Source organism: Plectropomus leopardus, chromosome 5 (assembly GCF_008729295.1).
Source record: "Plectropomus leopardus isolate mb chromosome 5, YSFRI_Pleo_2.0, whole genome shotgun sequence".
Lineage (NCBI taxonomy): Eukaryota > Metazoa > Chordata > Actinopteri > Perciformes > Serranidae > Plectropomus > Plectropomus leopardus.
In genome coordinates, this window is record NC_056467.1 from 26,435,100 (window position 1) to 26,447,708 (window position 12,609).

Here is a 12,609-nt window from a genome sequence, read left to right on the forward strand (position 1 = left end):
CGCTGCCAGGAAAAATAATAGATGATAAAAGTAACACAATCAGAGGAAGAAATGCTAAGAGGGTTTGAATTCAGTACTGGGACATACTTCTTTACAGTGTACAGCTTTACACTTCCTTTGATGAGGATTCCTTTCAAAGACTACATTAGTTTGTCTCTCCTTTGTATGAAAGAGCCCCATAAGTAACACACGACACACTTAATAAAACAAATGCAGATGTAAAGGGGGGAGGTAGAGGTTGCACTGATCAAATTTTCAGCAGCATTACTGACAGGGTTTGGTTAGCTGAAGGGGTGATCTAGTTTCTCAGCATTGCATCCTACAGCACAGTTCCCACAGTAAGTAGGCACTCGAAAAAATATGCCGTGTTTGTTGTGAAATCGTACATGACAAGCTGTAAATTGGTTCCACATTAGATGGAAAAGAAGTGTTCCAGAAATAAATTGGTATAGTCCCATCCTATCATCGATGGATTAAGAAAATCAGTCTAAAAAGATGATTAAAGGAAATTACAGAAATGCGTCAGTGGGCAAGAACAACACTGCACTGTTTAATCCAATTAACTAATAATTATGACTTTCATTTTTTGTTGTTGGAAAAGAGGAAAAACTGAACTGGCACTTATTGGAGCTGTTTATATGGCAACTCTATTTTCCTGGAACCCATAAATCTGCATTCCCTTCCAGGGTTCTTCCATTGTGTCCATTTTCTGTTCTATATTAAATATTAACTGAATTACCTTCAATGCTGTGTTTTACGTGAGTGTATGGCCCTGTTGCTCATTGCGGGCTACTGTATTAAAAAAGTGTTGAAGTCATTGAGTATGACCTTGATCAGAGCAGTCTACAGCTGGCCCTCATCACGAGCCAGCTGGGAGTATTTGATTCAGACCCACTTTTCCATTTCAGATAGAAATTTCCCTTTTGAAAAGTCGCAGGGGAAGAAAAGGGAGGGGATGGGAGGGGAGCTTGTCAGAAGTGAGGCTGATATGTCTGCAGTGAGTCTGAGGGGCCCAGAGACACGGATCCTCTCAGCCCCGGGCCTATTCTTTGATATTAAATAGGTGAGCAGTGAGGGTGTTTGTGCTGGCTGAGCTCCAGTGAAAGTCTGACCTGAATGGTGAGGGAGCAGGAGGTGCTGCGAGGGGGCAGTCCTCTGTCAGTAGCTGTCACCGTCAGAGTGTACTCAGCCCGCTCCGAGTGGCTGAGAGGGGATGATGAACGAAGCTCCCCAGTGTTTGGGTTCAAAGAGAAGCGCTCAGCCCTGGGACCTTAGAGAGAGAAACAGAGTCAAAACTTTAACTGTATGTGATGTACACAGGAGAGCAAAATACACAAAACCAGGCAGTCAGTTGAAGCATTTTTTCAGCAGAAAGCCATTTTTAGACATAAGTGTTACTTATCGACTCAACTATAATGTCGTATGTTTATGCTATTTACACATGTAGATAGCAAAAAATTCTTTGTCTATTTAGTACTTTTCTTAACAAAGTTACAAAGACAAAGTGTTTTACATGGAAACAAAACTAAAACAGTGATGACAGCAGACTGGATAATGAATAAATAAACAAAAAAGCTCAAGATAAAATCGAACAAAAAATCAAAAAGTCCCCCAACAACCTTACTTTTCTCACATCGCTGTTCTTTTAGCTTAATTGTTTTTTCCTTTTTTTCCTTATTTTTTCTTCTCATTACTACAGTTATTTATACTACTACTACTAAAACTAATAACTATTATTATTATTATTATCTAATTTCCAAAATGTTGACTGTTTTGCACAGATGAGTTGTACCTTCACTTCCTGCAGGTACTGTACCTGACAAAGAGTAGACTACAGTTCCGTTTTCCCCTTCATCTGGGTCTTTGGCTTGCAGTGTGCCTATTAAAACTCCAGACGACTGACCCTCTGTCACCTATGAGTTAAAGAAAAAATTATTATATGTCAAAGACTTGAAATACATTTCACTTTGTGCCTGCCTGTGGTTGTGGTCTTGCAGCATCACCTGTATGATGAGATTTTTGCCCGCTTGGCTGTGGGTGAAAGTGGGGTCATTGTCATTGTCATCAAGGACAGTGATGAAGGCTGTTCCTGTGGCACTACGCGGGGGCGAACCTCCGTCTTGAACCACCACCACCAGCTGGTAACTCGACTGCTGCTCTCTGTCCAGAGTAGTCCTTGTGCTGATTTCACCTGGGGAGAGTAGAGGGTGGATGAGAGGGATTTCATGCCAAGGCAGTAGTCCAGAGGACTGGAATAACGATGAGAGACTCAAGAGCCAGCAGGCTTTGATCAATGACACACAAGTAATGGACATGCACAGTGCGCAGATGAACGTGTACATGTGCATGCACACAAATAGAGGAGTTTTGGAAGGTTGGCAGATGCTGTAGAGTCTCATAATTCAGCCAGAAACTAATCACAAGTCAGACTCTTGAGTCTCCACCCACAGACTAAGAGGCTCAGCAGGCCAATTAGAGCCCAGCAAGATGCTTAGTGCTACTGTCACCATCAACTGACTAATTTATGACCTTGAGGGAGATGCTAGTCTCTCATCTTTTAGAGATGACTGCGTGAGTTGACTTAACAAAGATAAAGGTTTTATTTCCACACATAATTTAATTTTTTGTTTAAACAAAGTCTTTCTAATGGAATCAGCTTGTTTTTCACATTGATGGAGGACTATTTCGGTTTAGTTTAAGTTCAATTTACAAAAACTATATGAAATGTACAACTTAACAAAAACATAATACTGAGTATTTTGAATTTTTTGGTCAGGTATGCTTCTAAATCTTCTGAAGGCCACATAAGTTATACAACATCCAAAATTTACAAATTATATCAGAAGTGCAGCTTTTCTTTCTTTTGTAGCTCTTGGAGCCTTATTGTTTAACTCATGTTACTCTTTTTTTTCTTCTTCTTAATTTTTCTCCACTAAAAGTGTTTGTGCAGCAAAATCTGTATGTCAAAAACTTACCAAAGTTGGCTCAGGCAAAAGAAAGGACTATCAAAGGCTTAAAGTTGGCACTGTAAAAATAAACTTTAAGTTTCAGCAATTTTCTCAAAAACAGCTTGATTTAGAGTCAAAATTCTTTTACCATATTAATCCCTCAATTCATCTTCATCTTTGTTTCAATAATCTTCTGCTTTAAAAATGTAGAATTTTGCAACTATTTCTCTATTTTGTTTTTCTTCTCTAAATCATACTTTTGCAAACTAGTTTCCATTTTTAACTGCTCTGTTTTTTTCGAAAATCTTTGCATAAAGGCACAGATTTTCTTTGGTTTCCCAGTTAAGTAAGCCTAATCCAATAGATTACAAGTGACTGCTGCTTTGATTAATATTGGAACATCACATTTTCAATTAACCTGTGTGGGAGTTTATCTGGAAGTGGCGATCAGGGTGCAGGAAGCGGTAACTGAGGCGTCCGTTGGGGCCACTGTCTCGGTCTGAAGCTGACACGTGACCGAAACCTGTTCCTGTAGGCAGGTTTTCTCTCACAGCCATGAAGACCCTCTCCTGTGTGAGCCGAGGAGAGTTGTCATTCTCATCAGTCACCGATATCCGCACTGTGGCACTGCCCGTCTTCTTCAACTGTCCATGACCTTGGCTCGCCAGCACTGTTAGAAGATACATGTCTTTTACTTCTCTGTCCAGGGCACTCTTCACAAACAGCCAGCCACTATCTGCAGCAATGCCAAACCCTGCAGCATCTCCATCTGGACGCAGGTGATATGCCAGGGGGCTGAAGTGAGCTGAACCGGGGGTTTCTCTGTTCAGAGCCCTGACCTGCAAGAAGCGTGTGTTTATCGGAGTCCCTTCCTTTAACTCCACACGGTAGGTGAGGGTATCAAACACAGGTCCCTGGTCATTCTCTGCCTGGACATGAACCACAAGCACGAAGGTGGCACTGAGCTGGGGCACTCCACTATCCTTGGCAATCACCTGAAGGTCATAACGAGGGGCACTTTCATAGTTGAGGCTCCCTACCAATCGGATCTCTCCACTGCTTCGCTCGATGCTGAAGGTCCTCTGGATTCCACTCGGAGCAGAAAGGTCGAAGGTGAGCTGTCCATTGACTCCAGAGTCTCTGTCCTCAGCTTGGACCCGATACACCACTGTGCCCATTTCTGTGTGCTCTGGCAGCAGCAGGGACTCCGAGGATGAGGGCAGAAAAACAGGAAGGTTATCGTTGATGTCTGCAATGGTAATGTGGACACGGGTCTGGCCAAAGGCAGGGGGGTTGCCACTGCGGGCCTGCACCTCCAAATCAAGAGCTGACTGTACTTCATGATCCAGGGGCAGACTGGTCCTTAGGGCCCCAGTGTCCGGATCCACCGTAAAGTATCCTGCAGGGTCCCCAGAGCTGATGGTATAGGAGATATCTCTAGAGGTGCCTGGAAAGGGAGAAAGATGACAAAAACCAGAGACACGTTACCATTGCCCATGAGGCTGCGCTAAAAGCACTGAAGTAACCGTACACTCCAAAGATGTAATTTTTCAACTTTCACGACTGTAACAGAGCTCTAAAAACTCAGAAAATGGATATATAAACAAAGTTGTGAAATGGAATTTTTGATTGATGTTATTTCAGCGTTAGGTGTGTATAGTGGCCCAACGCCTATTTGTACAAGTGGTGCAGGGAGCAGGAAAAAACCTTTTTCAGCATGATCCAGTGTGACTGATAAATGGACATTGAACTGTTCAATATGGGACTCAAATCTGTGAGTGAGTGAGTGAGTGAGTGAGTGAGTGAGTGAGAGGGTGGGCGGGTGAGTGAGTGAGTGAGTGAGTGAGTGAGTGGATAGATAGTAAAATTACATACACATATATACATATGTACACACACATCTATGCAATAAACAGTATTATAATGTATATACATACACACACACACACACACACACACACACACACACACAAAGGGCCCTCACCTGTCTTACTGCTGGCCTGGACAATGCCTACGACTGTCCCCCGCAAGACGTCCTCTGACACACTAAAGTAGTACTGAGTCTGTTCAAACACAGGCGGTGCCACTAGTCCCGCGACCACACTAATGTTGACTCTGGCATTGACAAGTGCAGTCAGACCACCACCATCCTGAGCAGAGATTAGCATGGGTATGACAGAGTTTGCCTTCCCGTAGACAGACCGAGACAGGGAGATCACGCCTACGAAAAAATAAATTCGTAGACAAAGTTTAAACAGGCTATGTTTACATCACACAATGTTAAACCCGATGCAAGACAAAATTTGATTAAACTGAATAATACAATTGCAGAAGAAAATTCTTTAGCATCAAATTTAGCAAATAAATTAAGGTTTATACAGGAACTGGAAAAGTACTTGTGCCAACCTGTGTCTTTGTTGAGTGTGAAGTATGGGGAGGCCCCTCCAGGTACTGTTTTGTATGTAATTCTTCCATTCTCGCCTGAGTCTGGGTCATAGGCCGTCACTCTGACAACAGATGTCCCAGGGGCGCTCTGCGTGCTCAAACTGACAGCATAGTTGACTGGGTAGAAGGCAGGTCTGTTATCATTAATGTCCACCAGATCTACCTTCACATAGGCAACTGAGCTCAGTCCACCCTGCAGAGGAAACAAAAAGCTCCTTTGTTACAGCTTCACTTACATTAAATCATGAACAGGAAAAAAGCACACCTGAAAGCTGGATTTAGGTCACATTTATGGTGCGAGTAGCCCACATTAATGGTCAAAGTAAGTAAAAGTAAAAAGCAGCAGTAAACCCTGTTAAAATTTCAATGTATAGCCGTAGCCTCTAAAATATAGTCCTAGCAGGTTCGTGCAGGGATACAGATTGATAGTTTCCCTCGGGAAAGAGCAATATGTCATGACCCATGAAGGGTGAGAGGGCCCGCCGCAACTGAACAATCTGTTTCATAGGCTTTTCATTTACAAAAAATACAGTGCAGGCTTTTCATTTGGACCAGGTGGCAAAAACGAGGGAGGCGGCAGTCCAACTTGTTAAAATATTACTGCCTGACAGTTGAAGCATTTCTCCGTCTGATTGCTTTAACATGGCCGCAGTAATTTTCTTTCATTTTAAACCTTTTATTTGCTAAGTATTATTTGGCATAAAGTGAACAGGATATACTCTTTAGCGTAAGCCTGCCATGGAGAGCCATTCAAGATTTTGTTTTTCACTTGGCTGCTCATATCAAACTTTTTTTTCTTTTTTTAACAGTTGGCCGTGTCTTTGCTCTCCTGTCTGCATGAAAAGCACGGCTGCTGTGTTTATAGGATTACTCTGTGGCTCGACGGATTCACATTAAGCATGATTTCAAAACATGGTGGCTCACCCCATCCACTGCAGTTACAGTAAAGTCGAAGCTGGCCGCCCCTTGATCTCTGTCTAGTGCAGCACTGGTGCAGATCTGGCCGGTCTCCTTGCTAATGGTGAACTGAGTGGGAATAGCGCTGGTGATGCCAGAGCCGAGGGAGTAGGTGATGGAGCCAAAGGAACCGCCGTCTGCATCCATCGCAGTCACCTACAGAGAAGAAAACATGCTATTGGTTAAACATTCCGACATTGCGCATTAAAATGAAAAATTTATTAAGTTGGATGGGAAATATCCTACTGGATAAACTCGGCAGTTTCCATACTCATTAATAATACTACTCTAAAGCCGCAGCAGATCAAATCTAAATTCTATTAGAGGGAGGTAAGAGTGATGGCAATCCACAAACTGAAACAAGAGCACCATACCAGGTGGCTTTTGAAAGCATCTTTGGACCTGGTCTTTGTTGTTTATCTGAGCCTGAGCATGAGCCAAACAGGCCCTTTGGCAGAGTGGGGCTCTGAGGGAATGAAGGAGGGTGGCGGGAAGGAGGATGACTTCTACAGGCTCTGGGAGGCCTGCCAGCAGGGAAAACTGCCTGCTTCAGGAGTGGCGTCTGTCTGCAAAGGACAGTGACAGGGACGGCTGGGGAACAGTGGGATACCACACAGTATGCTTCAGTGCAGCGCATTATACCCTAATGTAATGTCCCACTTGCGGTCTGGTTTTAATAATGCCGCACATCTACAGAGGGCTGGAACTGCTGGAGCTATAAAAGCAGCTCACAAGCCATCAGCCGGGGAGCCGACTCAATTACTACAGGATCTCCCAAGACAGCACAAGGCAAATAGACCAGTCAGATCGGGCCCCTAGGTACCAGCAGTATAATTGTTTGCAAGTGTTGGCAACGGATCGTAGTTTGCGAGAGTCTACCGAAGGGTTAAACCTCACAAGTTGATTAGAAATCTCCTTCCTTCCATCTTTTATAAATGGATCTATTTAGGAAAACACTAATTGGAAGAGAAAAAAAAAAGCTTGGTTCATGCTCTGGTGCTCCAACACTCAGCAGCAGGGAGCCTCCTCTGCGTTAGATGGAGTAGTCATCGGGAACAAGGCCAAGAAAAATAAGGCAGGCCATGCTTATCATCAAAAGCTGACTTTTTTGAAAGATGGCATTGGTATGAGTGTGAGTAGATGGAAATCATTCATTCAAGGCGATGAAGGTTTGGCTGCTGTAATTCAGGCTCCATCTCTTTCCTGAGCAGATGGCAGACGGGGGACTCAGCAGAGAGCATGCCCCACACTCTTGACTGTAACTCCTAACAGAGGGTGAGCGTTGTGTAGGAGTGAGGGAGTTGTAAAGCTGGCAGAGACGCAAGCCAAAGAGAAGAATAATAAACCACATGAGGAAAGGGGAAACCAAGAGCAATACAAGAAAGCTACTCCATCTTTTAACGCGCGGAGGCTGCAGCTCACTGTAATATTTTATCATTTTGCAGCGGGACAAGTTATTTATAACAACCCCACAGATACATATGCTTGTTTTCTTCAGAGTTTTGTGATGAGTGTCAGTTGGAGAGAAGGTTGAAGGAGCATTTTAGCAAAACCTGAGTCTTACAAAAAAATTTAAAAGCAGGCAGATATGCTCCAAAATTTCCAAAGAGATCTGTAGGAAAATATTTTCCCCCACTGTGACTGACCCATTCATGGCAGTCATTGAATCTACGAGCTATTTGAGGAGATTCCATGTTGCTTTCCATTTTAGCCACAACCATCCATAAAACTTTTTTTTACAAAGCACTCCCACATACTGTTTCTAAAAAAAAGCAATGTAAAAAACCTACATTTGTATTGTGATACAAAAAAATGAAAAATGAAAGAAGAAAGATGAAAAAGGAAGAAGAAAAGAGAAGGAAGAAAATGAGAGTTATTTCTGGTGGGGTGGGAGTTGGAACTCCTTCCACTCTATGAATCTATAATGACACACAGTAAAACTTACTGCTGTGTTCAAACTTAACACACAATTCACATTGAATTGAGGGTTCCCTGAGAGTTCAGAAAGTTTAAACTTGAGCAAAGGACTTTAACACAGTGTGCGCTACAGACATACTAAGCTTTTTTGTAAGGCCAAATTCAGAAGAGAGAGGGGACTGACTGATGTGTACTCCATGAAATTAATTTACATGAGGAGGATCCTGTGCTTTAATAATTACAGTTCTCCCAGTGCTCCAACTGTGCACAATGTGGTGAGGGTATATATGGAGCCATATGTGGCTTGAAAACCTGAAAACAATATGTTCCATGAGTTAAGTGTACGGCTGTTTTGAGGGGAATGTACTGTAAGATAATAAACCACACAATCACATTTGCATAAATCCTAACCACTGTAAGTAGAATGCCTGAAGCAATCAGTCTATTTTGGAATCTGCAGAGACTGCAGATTTCAACTGCACTCTCATTTCTAAGTTAATAGCAGCATATCAGTGTCATCTTGCTGGAACGCAGAGACTTGTCTGTCCAGGAGATTATAATTTTTCAGCCACACATATGAAATGACATACGAGGCCATATGCAAATGAAAAATGAGCAGGACAATTAGGCAAACCTCAAACCATGAACCCTGAGAGACGAAGATAACTTAACAAAGTGTGGCTAAAAGTATAAATCAGTAACATAGTGGGGATAAATCTCAACAGATTCTAAACTAAACAAGATTCCCACAAAACCTTGAATAAGGACCGAAACTTGCTTGGGAAGTTACGTCATATAATTTAGCAGGAATGTCACAGCAACAAGTTATCCATCATTCATCTCAATACACTAACGCACTTGTTTGTTCTCCTTTCAAATGTGCTTTATTTTTTCTTAAAGGAGAAGTACGATTTAAAGGGATTTAGTGGCAACTAGCGATGAAGACTAAAGATTGAAACCAACTGATTCTTCTCTCAGATATGAATCCCTCAGTGTTCACTGTTCATGAGGTTTTTACTAGAAGCCAAATTATCCACAAAGATCTCTTCCTCTCCAAAACAAATCGAACCAATGTTTTAAAGGGGTAAAGAAATTGAACAAAGTTGTTTCACATAAAAAAAATGGTGTTTATCCAACACACACATTGCAGAGGGCAGCTAACTACACCGGCCAGTGCAAAATCGCAGATAGCCCTATCTAGAGCCATTGCTCAGTTTGTCTGTACTGGGCTACTGTAGAAACATGGCGGTGCGACGTGGCAATTGCTCCCTATGTAGATAAATGGCTCATTCTAAGGTAACAAAAGCACAAAAATATTTATTTTCAGGTGATCATACACTAAAGAGGGTTCCCACAAATTTTCGTGGGAAAATTCAATTTAATTTTAAAAGTAATTTTTCAATTACTTTTCAAGGACCCATAAAAAAAATTTCAATGACAATTCACAATGTATTACATGAATAAAACGGTAACGTAAACTTTTCTCCAAAAGTTAGTTATATTATTATAGGTGATGCACAGACATGGAGTAGTAGAGTTCCCTGAGTGACTGCCAGCATTCTAGCTGGCTCATTGATTAATTTGTTTGAAAAAGATTGAAGGCAGGGGAGAAAATGAATATACATTATGGTAAACAATATATCACACAGCAAAGCAAATTAGATCTGCGCTACAGAAAGTAACTAATAAATCCATGGAAGATCAGTGTCACGATTTATTTTATGACACAGAACAAAATTCTATCATATTTCCAAAATTTTCAAGGACTTTACAGATTCCATGACTTTTCCAGGCTTGTTATATTCGTTATATTTCTGCCAAAATATCGATCTAAATCCTACACATTAAACCTATAAATCTTTTAATAAACAAAATCTGTATTCCAACTATGTCCTGTACATGGACATACTACAAATTTTGAAGAAAAGGAAATATTTATTACCAAGAAAGTCATTTAAGATGTGCCAGTCAGAAGCAGGAATTCTCCGCCCTGCAGGAGGGAGAAAAATACCCTTCACCACTTTGTCGTATCCATCCTGACATGGATACAAGGGGCCTCTCTCTCCGTTTCCCACTGACATTTTACTCTTTCTACTGCAGTGTATAGGTATTACGCAAGGTCTCTATTTCTATTGGATTAAAAGTTCAAAAGCAGGAGTAATCTTAGATCATCAGCGGCAGCAAGGAGTATTCTCCTTACACTCCGTGTGTATGAGTGAGGCATGATGGGAGCTGTCTTATCAGCAGGGGAAAGGCAACGTTTGGCTGAGTCCTTAGTAAAACAAGCTGGGGGAATCCAAAGATAACTGGGGCACTTGTGGTTCTCCCATCAGATTCCAAGAGCCTTCCAGAGGAGACTTTCTGACTGACTGTCTAATCAAGCGAACAGGATTCACAGGAGAGAACATGCCTTTGTATGTTTATGTATAATATGTTCAAATGGAATAATAATCCTGAGGCTTTTGGATGCTCCGATGTGTTCTGGCCCGTGTGCTTGCTTTGTGGTCTGAGAAGGAGCCAGGCCTGGAAAAGAACAAGCCCAGGATTTGGGTACTTTCTATTTTTAGAGTTGAATTTCCCAAAAGGCCAATTAGAATTCTCATTTATGATTGTCTACTATAGCTCTCTAGTCCGTGTTCTTATATTTTTCGGGACAACACATATGCATGTATGTTGGCATGACCTTAATTTCCCAAGCCACTGCCCCTCTATCTTTCTTCATAGTGCGGCCATGCAAAAAAGCCCCACTGTGGACAGACCTTGTGCAAAAACCTGTGAGTAAATGAATGATGTAGAGCCGAAACCATTGAGGCCAACACGGGGTGAAATAAAGGCGATGTAGTTTTTAATCATGCTCCCCGTATTTTAGAGTGCCCAGTCAAACAAATCTGTCTCACGTAGTCCTAAGTGAAACCAGCCAATCAGGACTGCACCTCTGCCAATCCAAATAGGCCACAAATGACGGAGTGCGCATGTAAATGTTTGCCAACTAGGAAATTATCACACACATCAATCAAACTTTGCATGCACATGTCTTTTGAGTGTACCTTAGATGCGTAAGCAAAGACACCGGCGTACAAACACTTGGGATAAAGTCATCGCTCATTACTGTCTCATGGTTCCTCCAGAGCAGAAGAGCTAGACTGTTTTTTATTCTGCATTTGATTATGCCAAAATCTTTGTATTCACCAGGAAGTCTGTGCAAACAAACAAAGCTCAGATAACTATGAAGCAGTGGCTACTGTGACTTTGACCCATATTATATTCATAAAATACTGGAAGACATTCCTAAATCTCTTGCAAAAGTGTTTCACAGATATAAAAATGGCCCTCACATAAAACTAGGCCATCTCTGCAGAATAAAGATGCAAACACTTTTCAAATTGGGTGCTCAAAAGGGAAGAAAGCCTACAACTACCAGAATGCAGCATGCCCTAACAGATGCTCCCTCTGGTGAGTGACGTAATGTGGAGTGGTCCGTGTGGAACAATGGCGGCCGGTCGGATCTTGTATTACAGTGAAACGATAACCTAAAAACAAGTTTCTGAAAACATTTGAGGTGAGAAATATTCAACTATGTAGCATAATCTTGGTTTATATTTGATCATTTCTGCTTATTTTTACTGTTTGGTCTCTGTTTTTTCAGCCTCAGATTTCACTATGCAGGAGGCAGTGTGGCTTCCTGTTTACTAACTCTTGCCATTATATCGAAACAGGGCATTAAAATATGTTTTTGAAAACATTTTAGGCAGGAACAGGCAGTGCAGTAACATAGCCTTGATTTATGCTGGATCAGCACTGCCTAGTTTTACCGTTTGATATGATTTCCAGTCAGTTCAAGTCAATCCAGTCCAAGCTTGAGAGAGAGAGAGAGAGAGAGAGAGAGAGAGAATTGCAATAGACAATTGGGCAATTTCAGGCAACACAAAAATGTGGAAGTACAGCTTGTAGTTTGAGCAACAGCCCAAAACCCAGAAAAAAAACTCCAAATGACTTATTTTGAGGTGTTTCGCTGGGGACTGAGGAAGGATATCTAGGCACTGGTTAGATGGAAGGAAGTCTACCACAGTTCATCTACACATACTACCCACATTGTTTTGACATAAAGCTGGTTGAAAATCGGCAAAGTATCCCTTTAAACTCAAATTTATGACTGAGCCTGCTTTTATATTACATGGGGAGACTGTTACTTAAAGCACCATATGTGACACATTGGCAAAGCAACTGAGATGGGTTTAAAGAAGTGCTTAAATTATAGAGATCAATGTCAATGTTGATAAAGAACGAGTTCAAATCCTTTGGGATCTAGAGTAAAGAGGACCTTATTTAATAAGCTGTGGAG

At 41.7% G+C, this 12,609-nt stretch overlaps 1 protein-coding gene across 1 annotated transcript in view; it reads right to left on the reverse strand.

The window, feature by feature from the left end:
* LOC121943513 (protocadherin-16-like) overlaps positions 1-12,609 on the reverse strand; it is a 90,864-nt gene that overhangs the window by 14,866 nt on the left and 63,389 nt on the right. Inside the window, exons 3-9 of the mRNA XM_042487034.1 lie at positions 6,318-6,506; positions 5,355-5,586; positions 4,933-5,169; positions 3,367-4,395; positions 2,004-2,191; positions 1,817-1,913; positions 1,113-1,270 (exon numbers count right to left, since the gene is read on the reverse strand). Of these exons, the coding sequence (XP_042342968.1) occupies positions 1,113-1,270; positions 1,817-1,913; positions 2,004-2,191; positions 3,367-4,395; positions 4,933-5,169; positions 5,355-5,586; positions 6,318-6,506 (2,130 nt within the window). The remainder of the gene's footprint in view (positions 1-1,112; positions 1,271-1,816; positions 1,914-2,003; positions 2,192-3,366; positions 4,396-4,932; positions 5,170-5,354; positions 5,587-6,317; positions 6,507-12,609) is intronic.